The 16,898-nt window shown below is 41.1% G+C and overlaps 2 protein-coding genes across 2 annotated transcripts; one reads left to right on the top strand and one right to left on the bottom strand.

Moving 5' to 3' along the window:
- Positions 1 to 5,742: 5,742 nt before the first annotated feature.
- Positions 5,743 to 10,335, bottom strand: dhrs13b.2 (dehydrogenase/reductase (SDR family) member 13b.2). The gene is made up of 8 exons (XM_055028529.1): positions 10,222 to 10,335; positions 9,949 to 10,125; positions 9,591 to 9,866; positions 8,099 to 8,428; positions 6,646 to 6,993; positions 6,467 to 6,559; positions 6,364 to 6,383; positions 5,743 to 6,245 (listed from the first exon to the last, which is right to left on the bottom strand). The coding sequence occupies exons 1-8, from the start codon at positions 10,265 to 10,267 to the stop codon at positions 6,231 to 6,233; spliced, it is 1,305 nt and encodes a 434-aa protein (XP_054884504.1). The 5' UTR covers positions 10,268 to 10,335; the 3' UTR covers positions 5,743 to 6,230.
- A 265-nt stretch (positions 10,336 to 10,600) lies between these two features.
- Positions 10,601 to 16,753, top strand: gemin4 (gem (nuclear organelle) associated protein 4). The gene is made up of 6 exons (XM_055028833.1): positions 10,601 to 10,779; positions 11,508 to 13,502; positions 14,012 to 14,159; positions 14,234 to 14,504; positions 15,166 to 15,861; positions 16,379 to 16,753. Exons 1-6 carry the CDS (start codon positions 10,758 to 10,760, stop codon positions 16,598 to 16,600), a joined length of 3,354 nt encoding a protein of 1,117 aa, XP_054884808.1. The 5' UTR covers positions 10,601 to 10,757; the 3' UTR covers positions 16,601 to 16,753.
- The last annotated feature ends 145 nt before the right edge of the window (positions 16,754 to 16,898 follow it).

Raw genomic sequence — 16,898 nt, 5'->3', positions numbered from 1 at the left:
TCCCAGACTGTTAAAGAGTCTGAAGGGGTGTTCAGGGAAATACAGTCATTCCTCTCCCTTCATCTACATGTGTGTGCGTCACACATGTATGGACCCTCACTCTCCTCATGTAAAAGCAACACAGCACTGATTTATGAGCTCTCCAGAGCTCTGATAAAACTCATCCTGAGTGAGCTCATAAATGTTGCAGAAAGATGGAGCAGAGTCTGTGACTGTGTGTGCTGTAATTTGTGTGTTTTGACATGAAAATTGGCAAGTGCGCGTTTCTTTTGCAATGCTACTGGTTGATTCGAAATGACACTGCTTATCATCACAGCAGAAAATAGTGTTTTACTGCTGACATGTTTGTTTTGCTGTGCCTCCTCTTCTACTAACATTTATCTGTTATTTCCTGTTTGTCTTTATGGGTTTTGTGGTTTGTGTCTGGCTTATGTTTTGAGCAATTGTTTGCTTGAATTATTGTTGTTTTATCATTATCGCTTTCCCTTCTCAGTTTAATTGATTTGTCAAATTTTAAAATGAACTATAGGGTCAGTTTTAATCAAACTCTGGTTTATTTGCCTTGAAAGTCTATTTTTTATTTTTACTTGAGGTAGAAATGTGTTGAATGCTACTCTTGCATTTTTTTGGGGTATCTTCCCACCTCGTTAGTTTGCCACAAGCCATGTTGGATACAGATACACAGCAAACATAGAGTGTTCTTGTAATTTTTTGCCCTGCATGCAACATTTTCCAGGCATTATCCTCAACATGCTGCACCCATGGCGGTGGCAGCATTATGCTGAGGGCATGTTTTTCTTCATCATTGACTTGCACACAACACTTTTTAGATTTGTATTTTTGAAAACCATTTTGAAACCCAATATTTATGTACAACATAACTCCAAAAGAAAACACTGTGAATTTGTAATCATAATTTTCCAAAAAAAGGTTAAGAACAATTTAACCTTTGTTCTTAACAAAAGCTAAGAACAAAGGTTAACTTACCTAAAAGACTACTTTTGGTCAAGCTTGAAAAGATTGAACCAACATTGGTGCTATTTTTGGTTCACAAGGCACGGCAAATATAGGAGTTGTTCAGGAATCAAGTGAAGAAGTTCAGTTTTAGATATAACTGAATGTGTGGGAAGGACAAGTCAATTGGCAAAATTGTTTGACTTTTCACCCTGTACAAACGGAGGAAGCACGATGCACATTCCACTGTCAAGAAATGTAAATTCAACTACAGTGTGTTATGTTTACTACTATAACTGCCAGAATAGCGGGTTCAGGTTGCTGTGATAATGGTGTCATTGCCAAAGACATCTTGGAATAAAACGTGGCAACTTTCACTACATGAACAGTGAAATGTATTGCAGATGTGAGTCAACATGGCTGCAATATGTTGACTCCAAGAATTTATTCTTAGACTGCAACCCACTTCCTCCATTATTATTATTATTATTATTATTATTATTAGTAGTAGTAGTAGTAGTAGTAGTAGTAGTAGTAGTAGTAGTAGTAGTAGTAGTAGTAGTAGTAGTATCGTCACAGTTCTGATTACAGACACTCTCAGTGAGTGCTGGCTGGAATTTGACATTGCTAGAATCCCCCAGAAACATTGCAAACACCACAAGCTGCAGTGGTTCTTTAATAGAGATTTAAAACTTAGACATAACAGCTTCTAGTGTTTGTGCAAGTTGTCATTGTTTAAAACACCAGAACAGGAGCACAAAAATCATTCTTTGCACTCTGCATACCTGCCTACCTTCTGGTTGCTTTCCAATAAAGAAATCATTTACATTCTCTTGCTGATGCTGCTGTAATTTGCCCACAGTAACCAACATGTTCAATAGTTAGGAAGTCACCGCAAAAAACAAGAACCAATGTGTTCCCCCCGCAGGCCAAGTGGTTAGCAGAGTTTGGGTGAATCAATTAATCACACTTTAACCTGACAAAAAGAATCCTGCACCACGGCGGAGAAGAATACACTCATCCAAAGTGAACTTGAAGGTCATTAGGTGAAAAGCAACGTGGGTCTGATATTCACTGGGATGGTAGAAGGTCAAATCTGAGAGTAGACATGAACATAAACATGAGTCAATGTTCTCCAAAATTTTTAAAACTGAATGAAATTAAGAGACTTCTGCCGAAACCAAACCCCAACACACTGCAGCAGTTAACATTTGTGAAATTAAGCATAGCTAAAAATGGACAACATTCATAATGAGAGAAGTTAAAAACATGTACAAAACATAGCACATTTACTCATGAAACACTGTACACTGTCAAATTTACCCAAAATATATGTTAGAATATAATATTTATTTAAAAAAAAAAAACAAACTGATTTTAAAAATAAACGGCCACAGAAAAAGCGGGACAAGCTGTCACTATGGTAACCAGCATCTGTCAAGAGCAGCAAAAACTTAAAACACCAATAAACATCTTCTATTAGTTAGGTTTTATTTACAAGGCACAACTTGGACTCTGGCAGCCTACATTTGAACTGCAATTGCAATTAGAAATGATCGACTCTTAACATTTTTCTCTTGCCTGATTTGTGACTTCTTTCTGTCTCTTTTTCTTGGATTAAATTGGTAATGCTTCTGCTCCCTCCTCTTGGAACTTCCTACAAGAAATATTCGCTGAATTTATCTCATTTAAATCCAAACTGAAAGTTCTTGAGGTGGATCCAGTGTCATGTACTTGTTTTTTATGGCTTGACATTTTCTTTTAAATGTGTATTATTTTTTTTTGGGCTAGGACTCCCTTGAAAAGAAGTATTTAATCTCAATTGGTTCTTTTCCTGGTAAAATAAAGATTAAATAAATAAAAAATAATTTGATGATTCAGAACATTTAAGTGTGACTAAAAAACAAATGGAGAAGAAATCTTTTCAGTGCAGTTTATGTGTTTTAGTCAATTTTTTGAAGCTCTTTGTAGATTTCTATTCATGATACTTTATTTCTTCTGAAAATTTTCCAGCTTTATCAACTGCTGTGGTTTGAAAAAGTCAAAATATCTGACTTGAAATTACACACCGACAGTATTGGTGTTCAGTATTGCCATATGTCACACTGACTTGTGTTTTTGTTTGACCTGTTTCCAGTGCAGCCGACTCAACAGCAGCAGACTGAGCGGAGCTGCAGCTTGTGACGTCTGCTTGCAATCAGCAGCTTTAATAAATCTCCCTCTGCGTTCCCAGGAGCGGCCACAGATTACATGCTGCGCCGCTGGTTGCTGAGAGCTAATGATGCCGTCTTTCCAGAATTTAAGCAAAAGAAAAATATGGTTTCGTCGTGATGGACGGGTTCTGTTACGGAGCTGGCGAATGCCTGAGTGTGTGCGGCTGATTGCTGAGTGTTCAGCTCCAGGGCCTGGATGAGGAAAGGGTGATGTAATGCAATAGCAGGGCCCTTCTGCCAGCCAAGGAGCTGATGTGGCAACACTTTGATACAGCAGACATTGTGTGTGTGTGTGTGTGTGTGTGTGTGTGTGTGTGTGTGTGTGTGTGTGTGTGTGTGTGTGTGCTCAAGCTGCAGAGAAAGAACAATTGATGGATATGACTGAGATGGATTTTGGCTCAGTGCTGGTGAGTGACATCATTGTGTTGCGCAACAACCAGCTATCAGTGTGTGTGTTATATGAACTGATTGAGCTGTTTCTTTTCCTGGAAAAGGTGCAGAATTTGGACTTGGTGAGCAGGCTGTTTATTCTTTTTCTGAAGTACTTCCAGAAGAGTAATGAAGAAATCCAAAAATCTGTTTTGTTTAGCTAAAAAAAAAAATGGTGATATTGTCTGCCTGTTTTTATGCTTTCACTTCATCAACAGCCAGTTTATTTCCCAGAGCTCCCCTCAGGTCTTGAGGTCACGTCCCTCCAGCATCCTCTCTGCTGTTGACTTTAGAGGCCTGCTCACTTCCAGCCCTATCTAATCCTGCTGACATCCCACAGAGGACATCATGTCCAGTCTCTCCCGCTGCTCACCACACTTCATATTGTATCTTTTTAAGAGAGAGGTTCTGTAAGAGCATCACTACTCTTTCATGAGTAAAACTTCTGGATAATCCAAATGTGTGATACTGCATATTTTGGTATCAATCTGATACCATGTAAATACCGCACCAATTCTTTTTAATCAAGTTTGATGTATCATCAAACTTCTGACCTTGTGGTGTTTTTTTTTTTTTTTTTTTTGGTGTTTCCGTTAAAATGATTGGTTAAAACAAAGGACAGAATTTGGACAAAGTTTATAATTGGCAGTTTTTCTCAGTCGCTTTGGTCCATTTCTCAAATCATTCTTGACAATTCCAAACCAGTAAGTGCTTTTCTCGAAACAGTTCATACGAACTGCATCAAACCTGCAAAATACACTTTCTAAAGATCCTTAGTCCATCTCTCAGCTGAACAATAATAATTGGATTCATGACCATGACTGACACCGAGGAATGTGTGAAAATTGTAAGAGTGAGGACATCACGTCTGGAACGCTGGACGTGGCTATCTGTGCATGATGTAATGTCCACCGAGCCTAAATGTAGTGACAACAGTTTCCAATTTGAGTTCATATAAAAACAAACAAAAAAAAAAAGATTCGTGCTGAAATGATCTAATGTGGAGAAGGAAATCAAAAGAAATGCTATCCAAGTGTAGCAAGTGGAGAAGAGTGCTCAGAAAATGAATGGATGGATGGATGGATGGATGGATGGATGGATGGATGGATGGATGGATGGATGGATGGATGGATGGATGGATGGATGGATGGATGGATGGATGGATGGATGGATGGATGTATGTAGCAAGTGGAACCTCACAGGTTAAATGTATTGTATCACAGCTGTCAGTTTGCCATCATGAAACTTCTACATAACAGATGTAAACTTTATTTATATCACACTAACAGTAGTATAGTTCTGCAACCTCAAAGAAACAGAGCAAATCTGGTTGTACATTATAAAATAGATTGCTACGTTGAGACAGTATGGTACGAGACAGATTGAATTTGAAAAAACTCAGTTTTGTCTGCTTTGTACCAGTAGAAACAACCAATCAGAGCCAGGAGGCGGGTCTTAGCGCTGTCAATCACAATCTTACGTAGCGCTGTTCATCCCTCTCACATCATTAGAGCCTGTATTTTACTGTTTAGATAAATTATTGTGTTTATTATGTATTCTAATGTATACATTGCAACAAAGAAATGTTTATTATTATTATTTTAAGTGAATTACAGCTTTTATTCATTTCATTCCAGTCCTGGGTTGCCTTTTTAAGTCATGTTTAGATACGTTCTTGTGAGGAGAGAATATTTTTCTATTTATTTTCAGATTTGCTCTGAATTTTGTTTTTTCCTTGTAACTAGATTTTAATCTATATACTTTTTTTTGCATCATTTTCCATCCCACAAATAAAGGAATATCCAGTTGTCTTTTGCAGCTCTAAGTAAGTTTTGTTTTTGTTTTGTTTCATTGACTGGCCTGAGAGAAAAAAATGGCTCTCTAGGTTGTAAAGGTTGCACATTCTTGATATAGAACAAAGTATTTTCATGTTTTTGAATGGTCCAGTCAAAGTCCAGACCTAATTGCAATTAAGAATCTTTGACAAGAATTAAATGCTGCTGTTCACAGATGTTCTCCATCCAATCTGCCTGAACTTGAACTATTTAACAGAAGAATAGGCAAATGCTTTGGTTTGGACAGATTTGAAGCTGTAAGTGCATCATCTAAAGGTGATTCCACAAAATATTCACTCAGAAGGCAGACATATAAATGGACGGTACACTTTATAATTTTTATTTGTGAAAATTTGGCAAACCATGGCTTGCATCATTTTCCCTCTTGAGATTTATTCACTTCTTTGAATTGCTTTATACCATCAAACCCTGGAAATAGCATGAAATATTGACTGTACCGCTGCAAACTGAGGGGGTGAAAAAGTCAAAGGAGGTGAAAACCTTTCCATGGAATTGTAGCTCTGGTAATAAATACAACTTCTTCAATAATTACTCAGAAACATGCTGGGTCTCCACACCTCAATTAGTAGCAAGAGACACATTAAATTGTCAAATATTTAGTTTGTCAAGTTTTCATATCCAGGAATTATCATTCTTAAAATTCCATTAGTCAGTGCAATGTAGAAAGCAGAAGCTTCACATAAGTCCAAATCACCATGATCATCATAAAATGCACATGGACGAAGGAGTCAGAAAGTCCAGGCTGGTTGTGTTAATTCTCGTCATGATCCATCGCTGCTCAGTATGGTTTATCCTGCTCAAAACACACAAAGATTTAAAAAACACACAAACACACTTATCAAGTTGTTCCTACATTTTACACTGAAATTGGAAATTGACTCAAAAATAATTCAGATTCAGTGTAACTTTACCTGCTTAGACTTTTTCATTGCTGTGGGGAAAAAATGCAAGTCTTATTTAGATAATAAATTCACATAGGCCTTATCTTCTTATCATTTTAAAGTGACTGGTTACCTGTGTGCAGGGCAGACAGCATCACAACCAGAACAACGAGCAGAAAGGCCAAGATGAAGAAAACCATGAGGTAAAAGGTCCAGTTGGTCGGCTCTGAACAGAAAGAACAAACCACAGACATGACCCTCTGCTGCCATCCAGTGGTGGACAGTGGTTCTGCAGAGAAGGTGAACTCTAACCTTCAACTTGCAGGATGAAGCTTTTCTTGATGGGCATTTTTAGCGACTTATGGGAGACGATGCACGTGAACTGTCTCCCAGAAGCCTCGAGCGAAGCCTTGAGGTAGAAGAAGCCCATCAAGGAGTAGGTCATGTCCCGGTTGTGCTTATGGCTGGACAGCAGGATGTTCTGCAGCATCTTGGGAAGAGGGGCCCCGACGCGCTGACCCGACGCCGCCGGGTCCTGCTCGTACCACTTTATCTCCACGTCCAGAGGGTAGTAGTTCTCTGCCTCGCAGATAATCTTGTGTTCAGTGCCGGCCAGCACAGATAGAACAGGGTTCACGTTCAGGGAGACACGGGGAGGCTCTAAAAGGATGAAAGTTTTGAATGGGAAAACTGATGACATACAGGATAACTATAGAATGATTCTTTTAAAAAAACTGCTTAGTGTTTAGCAAATGGAGCAAATAGATTTTCGATCAGTTATGAGAAATAATTAAAGGTTTCTTGGAACAGCCTAAAATACTTTCTTCCTTAAAATGTGTTCACAAACACACATATGACAGTAGAAAAATTTAAGCATGTATGCAGTACGACATGTATTCAAGTCTGTGTTAACTAATGTAAACCAAAGGTCTACAACTGATGTATTAAAAGACACTATTTGTCTAATTAAAACTGCCCACATTTTAAGTATGTGGGCTGGTTTTAGAAACAGTTTGAGACCCAAATGGAAGCATAAAAACATGCAAAATACAAATTTTGCATAATTTTGCTCATTCTCAGCTCTGTTTGAATTTGAAACATCTGACCATTCCCTCCAGGTCAATCTTTGTCTCAAACTCAACGGAGTTTCAGTACCTTAACAGTGATGGTAGAGTGGAGAGAGAGATGGAAAGACAGACTCCAGTTTGCCATGTGGGGAAAAAAGCTGAGCAAAAAAGCAAAGCTTTTAATTTTCCAGGCCATGCAGACTCTGACCTTTGCCTTCAGTCATGAGAAATGGCTGAAATAATGTGGATGATGTGAGCCTTGTCATCCAGAGATAACTTGGGACAGAGCTGCGACTCCTCTGCATCAGAAGGAGTCAGTTTAGGTGGTTCTGCTGGACAGGATTCCTCCAATGTGAATCACTTTGAAGGTATTCATCCCACAGCGAGGACAGCCTGGATTATGCTGGGAGGATTATTTATAACTCCTGAGATAGAGCATATCGCCCAGGAGAGAACTGTTTGGGTTTCCAAACTGGATGTAATTAATTGCCTGGTTAAATCCCTTAACCTCACCCCTGGAAAATGCAATGAAAAACGGTATGCGGGTGTTCCACTGCAGGTTAAGGGGTTTTAATAACTGTGAATAAAAAAATTATTATTTTTAATATTCAATCCCCATTTTTTTGTTGGAATTTATTATTAAAACTATTTTACTTTTACATTATTTACTGACCTGACCGACAAGCTCCCTCTCTCACCTTCGATATGCAGCACTACGTCCTGATTCCCAAACAGCGGATTTACAAGCACAGAGCAAATGTATGTCCCTTCACTGCTCATCTTGGCGAAGGGCAGTGTGTAGGTGGCATCTCCTCCAGCGAGGGCCTTTTTCCCCACTCCGGAGCCCTGGATCTGCCCCGTCCGGCTGCAGTGGCTGAAGAGTTTGGTCCTCTCTCCACGCTGCTGCCAGTGCCACTCCACCGTGATGTTTGCTCCCCGGTGATCGACGGCGAACTGGCAGTGGAGCCTCTGCTGAGAACCAAGGGTGGCTTTCACAGAGGGAGTCTGTGTTTTGGTAATCATGGCAACTGTAGGACAAAGTTAACCATACATCAATATGTGAAGAGTGACTAGGGTGGAGAACACCGTTATTCGGTTATGAGATCCTCGTAACTTCAAAGGTTTTACATCCCCTCTAACGTTTGATACATTTTAATGTGATTTATTGGAATCGTATGCAATATGGCGACATATACTGTCGTGTTATATTACTATATTACTGAAATGGAAGGAAAAGGCAACAGATTTTAAAAATTGATAGGCTGGGCACGATGAGCGTTAATCAGAGCAGCAGCCAATAGGTAACTCTGGAGGAGCTGCAGAGATCTGCAGCTCAGGTGGGAAAATCCGTCTACAGAAAAACCGTTGCATTGTAAAAACACAAAATCTTACCAAGTATTTTAGTCTTATTTTGAGTGCAGATGTCTTTGTTGAGCATATAAAATAAGGTCAAACTAACAAGTCACTTTTCAGGAATATAATGGGAGTTTATTCTAATTTGATAATTAAAAAATGTCTTGCGATAAGTGAAACACTCTGCTAGTAAGTTTTCTGATGATTAAATGAATGAGCAAATATTTCAAATCCTTTTCTAAATGATAAAATATCTTATTGCCTAAAATGCAAAAACACAGCTTCCCTTTACATTTGATCATTTGTAGCAAAGAATGCACCTGCAGCTAAAAAACATACTTCTAAGGTCAATGTGTTGAAAAACTCAGCCCTTTCTATTTGAGTAAACATCAACACAATGTAGTGCTGATCTGTTGATTTTTTTTTTTTTTGGATTAAACAATTAATAGTTGCAATAAGATTAGCAAAAGGTGTCTAATGGAAGATGTTTTTTTTTTTACAGAAGTTGAACTATGTCACTTTAAGAGTTCTGGGTTGAACATCGTTACAGACAAATAAGCTTTTTTCATCGTAAATTCAAAATATATCTATTTTTATGCAGTTTTGGCTTAACTGGTGCTCTGAGGTTGTTTTTATGTCAGCAGATGCCTGTTTTAGACTCTGTATATTCCAGTTAGCAATTAATTCATCACAAAATTTGTTCATTTGTCATGATTAATCCGATTAATTTTGTCAGCCCTAATTACAATGTACTTAAGGTTTGCTGTTGTCATTCCAAAAAGTTCAAGAGGTGAGAATACTTTTTCAACACTGTATTTCTCATCTGTTGAGGTTTACCAGATGTAGTCAGGATCTCAGTGTCAGCGATAGGGGGCCAGCTGTTGTAGTCCTGCTGCCCCGGTGGAGGTTCGTTAGATGGATGTCTGAGGAAGCCGGTGACCGTGAACAGGCCCTGGTCTTGCTTCAGGGTGCAGGTGAACCACCGGTTGTAATCCTTCGCTTCCTGGCTGGGCCAGTGGATGTGCATGCCCTCTGTGCTGTACCTTCTCAGCTCACATTCCAGCTGCTCTGCTTCCACCCCATCCAGATACCTCCGCAGGTCCAGCTTGGAACCTACTCCAGACGGGACAAAACCTGAAATGCAACAGTTTCCAGCTCCATTTCCGTGACTTACAGGCCGCAGGGAGTGACTTACCAGTGATCAGGAAAGTGATGGCCTGTGGATTAACAGGAGAGTCTCCTTTTTGACCAAACTGCAGCATGGCCTGCCTGTGGATGAGCTGAGTCTCAAGATGGCCCTCATTATTGCGGCTCACATGCTCATCTGTGAACTGACAGGGCAGCCATTGGATCTGATGAACACAGTGCACACCTGTGGAAAAATACATGATGAATTAATATAACACGGTACTCCACACAAAATGACTCCATGTTTACCAAAATACACAAACACCTTTAAACGACATACCAGTTGCTATTAAATAGCATAGGAAAAAACCCAGCAGCAGACCCATGGCTATTATTCATTGGTGATCTCTTCTTTGATTCTCCGTGTAAAACTGTGCATTTGTCAGGAAGCTTTCGCTTTCATTTTTGAAGAATGAAAACTTCACCCACCCCACTTGTATCACGTGACAATCATAGAAAAACTGCATGACAAAAAAAATACAAAATACTTTATAAAATGCTTAAGAGAATAAAAACAATTTTTTTGCAGTAGAGGATTGTAAATTTTTTTTTTTTAACTTTATATATCGACGTGGCTGTGTGAGCCGCAGTACCGGCGTTGTCCAGAGGCGTCGCTGTGGCTACTGCTGACCGCTGCCATACGTTGAAAAAGCGGAAGCGCTGGACTCTTGAAATGTTGACATGCTGTTAAAAAAATGAGGACAACTGCAGCACGCCGACACCAGTAAACTGGATTGTTCTGAGACACAGAACCGCTGGTCTGGTTTCTAAAGCTGCCTTCATTAACTGGGCTGCTTTTCTCCTCACTCAGCCGCCATGGCGCTCATTATGAACAAAGGTAAATGCATATTTCCACTGCTTTCATACCCTTTGAAGTCCGCTTATTGTCTGCTGTACAGAAATATTACCTTTATACTTCATAAATAAGATATTATCTACCAGACGATTGTTTATTTATGGTTAAACTAGAATAAGATGAAATCAGAATCAACGAGTAAACGATTAACCGAAAACAATGTAATTAATAAATGCTAAATGATTCCTAATATGAATAAAATAGGGAAATGAAAATATAAGGAGGTAAGTATCAAAGCTGAATATAACATAATAAGTAAACAAAAGCTAATAATGCAATGAGTAAATGTATAATTCGAAAAAGGATAACTAACATGGAGTTATGCAGCGGGAGACAGGCAGGTATGATAGACAGGTATCCATCATTCTCGTTAAATGAGGAGGAGGCCAGAGAAATGCCATCAACAAAGTTCAATGACTCCAGAACTGTTTATTCAAAATGTTTAGAAACACTCAAAATCTGTTGCATCTTCTGACCGATAGAGGATTGTTGATTTTCTTGTATTATAGTTTTTTATCAGTTTAACTCATATCAAGATTTAGAATTTCAACGACTTGTAAAATGTAGTAGTGAGCTACTTAAAGGGTTAGGAATGTCTCCTTGTAGTTTGATGAACTACAAGGAAACTAGAAATGGCCTTTGTTATAAATCTGGCCCGTGCTTAATGAACTAAAACATGCAGTATTCCTGTGACTTTCTGATTCTTTCAGATTCAGCCATTATCCAGGCGGCTTTCCTGCAGGCGGAGAAGCTGTGTATCCCCTTGTCTCTGTCCTCGCTTCCCAAAGCCGACTGGAGCCGTGTCGGGCGCCCGATCTTACTAGCACTCCAAGAAGTCTGTGGACTAGATGAACCTAACAGTCGACCCAGTCTTCAAGCTTTAACTTGGAAGAAGAGGATTGTTTGTGTCGTGTGGTTGAAGCTGTTGAGCAGAGAAGCTGGGGAGGATGTTGAAAAGGCTTGGAGGGAGAATCCGTTCTTCTCCCTCCAGAACAGCCTCCCTGAGATGAACCACGCAGTTCTGATGGAGTTGGTGAAGTCGACTGCTGCTGCGCCTATTTTTGCCCGTTTCCTCCTCCTTCTTCCCCGAGATCGGATCGCCATGGAGCTGGGAAGGATAACGGAGCACGTCAGGAGCGATCCCGCCAGAGAAGAAGATGTCAGATTTTTTCTGGAAGTTTGGTGGGAGTTGTGGAAAGGCAGAGAGAAACTTAAATCAGAGACCGAAGAAACCATGGAGACAATGTTTGCCAACCAGTTTGCCCGTCTGAACTCAGATTCTCCTCAAGCTGCAAAGAGGTTGAAGCTGGACTCTGCAGAAATGACAGCATCCTCTCCAAACACTGACATCCTGCATGTTCTCTTTAATGCGCTGAAAGACATGATGGATCTGGTATCTTCTACAAATGTGTGTTTTCAGTCGCTATGCATTTCTCTTGATGCTCTGTACACATCCTTCCTCATAATGGAGGAAGTCATTCTTCCTGTAACAGAGAAGTTGGACGTTTTGTGTAAAATGACCAACTGCAGTGGAAAGATTGAGACCCTCAGTGCTGAACTTATTCGAGACGCTCAGAAAGACTTGAGTGCCTCTCTGTCACCGTCTCCGTTTCAGCCCAGCACGATGACGCTGTCTGAAGCCTTGAAGATCATCGTATGTCTTGTACAGTTTTGGAAAGATAAAGGCCTTCTGGTGGTCACCGACCCTTTGACTCCATGTTTCTCTGCCGTCCGGCTACAACGGAGCATCCAGAGAGTCCTGACGGCTCTGGATGAAGTTCCTGAAACTGCAGCAGAGACGAACACGCTCAGAGATCTACTCAAGTCCCTGAACCTTCCTGCTGAGGAAATCACTCCTGACATTCAGGCTCAGTTAACTGCAGTGATCATCACTCACCGCATGCAGGATTACCAAAGCTTTGCAGAGCTGTTTGCAGGCCAGGCAAGCTGGGCTCGTCCTGAGCTCTGGGTTACCTGCCTGGAGGAAAATCAAGCTGCTTTCCGGCAGCATCGTACCCTCCTCAGCCTCTCCTCTACCCTCATGAGTCTCCTACATGCTGAGAACTCCGATGTTAGTCAGTGCAGGAAGCTGATGAAGATCGCCGCAGATATTTTTTCTGCACTTTCTTTAGAAGACAAGAACCAGACGCTTGCTGCCATGTTGGGGTTATCCAGCAGGGGCTTCTTCAAGCAGCCTGTCCCCTACCCTGTAGCAGATGGCTTCCAACAGGAGCTCAACATGGCCTTCAACTGCATCATCCAAGGAGGGGGCGGAGCCTCAGCATCAGTGTCGCAAGGCAACCTGACCACTGCCGTCTCGTTGGTGGCGAGAGTGGCCTTTCAGAACCCAGAGGCAACGTTAAAGTCCTGCTGCCACTCAGCCATTTTCAACAAGGGAGCATTCTCCCTGATGGCCAAGATCCTGCAGCAGCTGCCTGGACTCAAAGCTCAGCTGGGAGGAAAAAATGAAGGAGAACCTAAAGATGATAAAGTAAATGTTGCGAGTGGTAGGAGTCTGCTATGCAGGTGTTTGCAGGACACAATCAGGAACAAATCCATGTCAGCGAGTGAAAAGCAACAACTCCTCAAGTTCCTGGGTCTTCTGATGACGCCAGACATGATGACTGAGGAGAAGAAGAAGCAAAGTTTCCTGTTGCCTCAGGAGGTCGTCAACACCTTTGTCTTGCCCAATCTCTCAGCTGTGGGTGAGGATGCCCTAGTTATCATTTATCTCACTAAGAGTTGATGGTTTTCTTTAAAAATCTTCTGGAAAACTTATTGAGCCTTTGAAATAATTCATTTTTGCATTTATTCACATTTTGTCCTGATACAACCATAAACTTTAAAGGAAACCTGTTATCCAAAACGTCTTTTTGCACATTTTTGTTCTTCCATTTGGGTCTCAACTACTTCTGAAACCAGTCACACTGCTTAAAATAAATACCCAGATGTTTTTTGCAAATATGTTGATGTTTTTTCGTATCAGGGGAAGCAAGTCGTTGAACTTTGTGGTTGTAATCTGACAAAGTGTTGCACAATCCATGAATAATTTTATTTTCAAGGCTTTATAAATATTTGACTTTTATATATAGTCATTAACTTCAGTTCTTATGTCGACTAGTATTTATAGCAAGACTTTACATGTATTTGGGTGGAGGATGTGTTGAAACATTTTCTGATGGATTCACTCAGTAATTTCTTCATGTATCTCCAGGTGACGATAAGATAGACACAGAGTTCAGTCTGCAGCTTCTCCATGCTGCTCTGTCAGTAGAAGCAGCTCCTTCCCCTCACTGGGTGCTGAAGTGCTCTCCACTCCCCCTCCTCTTTGTCTTGGCCCAACTCTACAACCAGGCTTACAGGTGTGTTTGTGGTCTCTAATGTTTTATATTTTCTACTTTTCCACATTTTAACTTCATTATGAATCATCTGATAGATGTTGGGAGGAGCCAGCAGAGGGTGCCGTCCACCTACGCTCCATGGACACGAAGGAGCTGCTGGTGTCAGTGCTGACCACTCTGGGGCAGCTGGTGGGGGCAGAGATCGAGGCAGCCCCCAGCAGCTGGTCCAGAGCTCTGTTCTGGCTCTACAACAAGACCGAGGCGTTGGATTGGACCGTTCGGTTCCATCTGACGCCAGTGTGGGGAGAGCACTTTAAAAACGAGGTGCCCTCCTCTCTGCTGGAAGTCTGTGACCTTCCTGAAGAGGTAGGAATATCATGTCCACACTGCAAAAACACTTATTAGTAAGTATTTTTGGCCTGATTTCTAGTGCAAAATAAAACAAATTTAACTTTTCAACAAGACACAGAAGATTGTTTTAAGTCAATAACATCTGAAATTTGGGTGTAGTGTCTGAATCTTCAGAAGAAACTTGAAGAATACTTCCAGGATGGAATGATTAATGTCCCAGCAAGTTCTAGAAAATTTCATCCATGTGTTTATCTTTAGTCACAACGATTAATGCAACAGTGTCTTCACATGTCTGCCTAAGAAATCATAAAGTGACACAAACTTCCAAAAAAACGTCATAACAGCCGAAACACTTAGTTCCTTTACGTCAAGTCTAAAAACCCACCTGTTCAGCGTTGCTTTTGATTAGTAATAATTAGAACATTGATCAATATAATTGATGTGCATTGATTATTTTGATGACAGTATTTGACAAAATGTTACATTTATTGATCGTTTCTCAGTTGGTGACTGGGATGTTTTTAAGGTGTAAAGCACTTTGAACTGCCATGTTGCTGAAATGTGCTATTCAAATAAATTAGACTTAATTAAATATACGTAAGAGACTGAGATGATCAAAGGGTTTGGATATTTGGACCAGGCTGTATCAATGTTCCTGTCCTTGTCTCCCCTGTAGGACTGGTCTGGCCTGGACCTTCCTGAATACGGCCAGGGAACGGGTCTTTTAGCCTGGATGGAGTGTTGCTCCCTGTCCGACTCCCTGCGGTCCACCATGCTGTCCCGTCTTTCTCTGGACCAGCACCGGCCCGACCATGTCAGCATGTTCAGCAAAGGCCTGCTGGTGGTGCTGACGCAGACCCTCCCCTGGTGCTCCGTCTCCCAGTGGGAGCGGCTGCTGGGCGTCCTCAGGGAGCTGATCACGTCGGCTCGCCTCAGCGTCCCGTTCTCCTTGGAGTACGTGGACTTCCTGCCCCTCCTGGACCTGAGGCAGTTCTCATGCGAGCTGCGCCTGTCGGTTCTCCTGCTGCGAGTCCTGCAGCTGCTCTGCGGCTCCAGCTGCTCCGACTGGCTGTCCTCTGACGGCTGGGCCCACACCTGCAGGCTGTACGCCCATGCTGTGAGGGACATGATGAACTGTGTGAAAGCCAAGCTGCCTCTTCATTCTTCTTCTTTAGAGTGTCCTAAAGCTCCTGATTCCTCAGAGTTAAATCTGTCTGTTAAAGCTGTTAAAAGAAATCATAATCCTGTGAAATATACAGAAGATTTTCCTCAGGAGTCAGAAGATGCTCACATGGAGGAGGAGGCTGCAGCTCCGAGCCAAGAGGTCCTCTTCGTTCTCAGCCAGCTCTTCTGCCACATACAGCACATCCAGGTAGGAATTAAACAATTATATTTGGATTTTACCTCAGCACACCAACAACATAGCTGCAGCAAAGGTCTGGTGTGGAAAATCTGCTTTTAATGATTATGAAGTTTCAGACATGGCTGCAGATATCTGATAAAGCTTGGAGATAAATTGATCACAAAGCAGATTTTACTGCTCAATTCCATTTTTTTTCTTTACTGATTTACATTGTTTCTCTCTCTACTGCTAATTAAATGTGACCGCAGCGACACCTCTGTGTGAACGGTTTTTGTTCCCAAAGCAACCTGCATGCACAGAACAAGAATGTTGATGTCACACAGCTGTGCAGTATTTACAGAAGCATAAATAATAATGGAAAGAGGAATTTATGGATACTTCTTAAAGTTTATTGAGCAAAGGGACTTGACGGTATTGTTACAAGATCATAACAGGATGAAGATAATTAAAAGCACGTCTTTAATGTGTGCACCCTGAAATATCTTATCCAAGATATTGAGATTTGACATACATTTGTTCATTGCAGGTGATGATGCCAGGAGGCCAGTCTGAGCCTCTGTTCCTATGCAGCCTGGAGATCCTCAGTCACTACGAGGCCGTCATGGCGGCTTTCCCAGACAGCTGCAGCCACGCGGAAAGCGACAACACACGCCACTTCTTCTCCACCATCACAGACAACCTGAGCAACCAGCACATGAAGGCAGTGCTCCAGCAGAAGATTGCTCAGCTTGTGTCGTCTGCAGCTTGAACAGACACTCTGTGCATGTTTCCTACTAGAGACGACCTGCTGATTGAAGATTTTTACGAAATAATGACATGCGTTGAATATCAGAATGCGCACTTTACTCAGGTGTAAAAACTGAACTCTAGTAAATAAATGTTATTTTCTAGTGCAAAGATATGATCTGTTCATTATTTTTGTTAGGAGATATGAAAATAAGGTTAGTATAGCAGGGAAAAATTCTTGATATATACAGCAAGGTTGGCTCTTTTAAACTGTAACATAAACATCCACCAGTGTTTTTTTTTGATAATTTTCTGGGCCG

This window comes from Poeciliopsis prolifica, unplaced genomic scaffold (genome assembly GCF_027474105.1).
Source record: "Poeciliopsis prolifica strain line A6 unplaced genomic scaffold, Auburn_PproV2 SCAFFOLD004, whole genome shotgun sequence".
Taxonomy (NCBI): Eukaryota; Metazoa; Chordata; class Actinopteri; order Cyprinodontiformes; family Poeciliidae; genus Poeciliopsis; species Poeciliopsis prolifica.
Note: the sequence above shows the minus strand (reverse complement) of the source record. Positions and strands in the feature narration are given on the sequence as shown.

Bases quoted from the DNA above. Each gene is read 5' to 3' on its own strand.
- dhrs13b.2 (XM_055028529.1), bottom strand. From the start codon at position 10,267: ATGGGTCTGCTGCTGGGTTTTTTCCTATGCTATTTAATAGCAACTG. The intron at 6,560-6,645 runs GTTAGAGTTCAC...CTTTCTGTTCAG, and splicing joins CTTCATCCTGCAAGTTGAAG to AGCCGACCAACTGGACCTTT. The intron at 6,384-6,466 runs GTAACCAGTCAC...TTTTCCCCACAG, and splicing joins GCTGTCTGCCCTGCACACAG to CAATGAAAAAGTCTAAGCAG.
- gemin4 (XM_055028833.1), top strand. From the start codon at position 10,758: ATGGCGCTCATTATGAACAAAG. The intron at 10,780-11,507 runs GTAAATGCATAT...TGATTCTTTCAG, and splicing joins GGCGCTCATTATGAACAAAG to ATTCAGCCATTATCCAGGCG. The intron at 14,160-14,233 runs GTGTGTTTGTGG...ATCATCTGATAG, and splicing joins CTCTACAACCAGGCTTACAG to ATGTTGGGAGGAGCCAGCAG.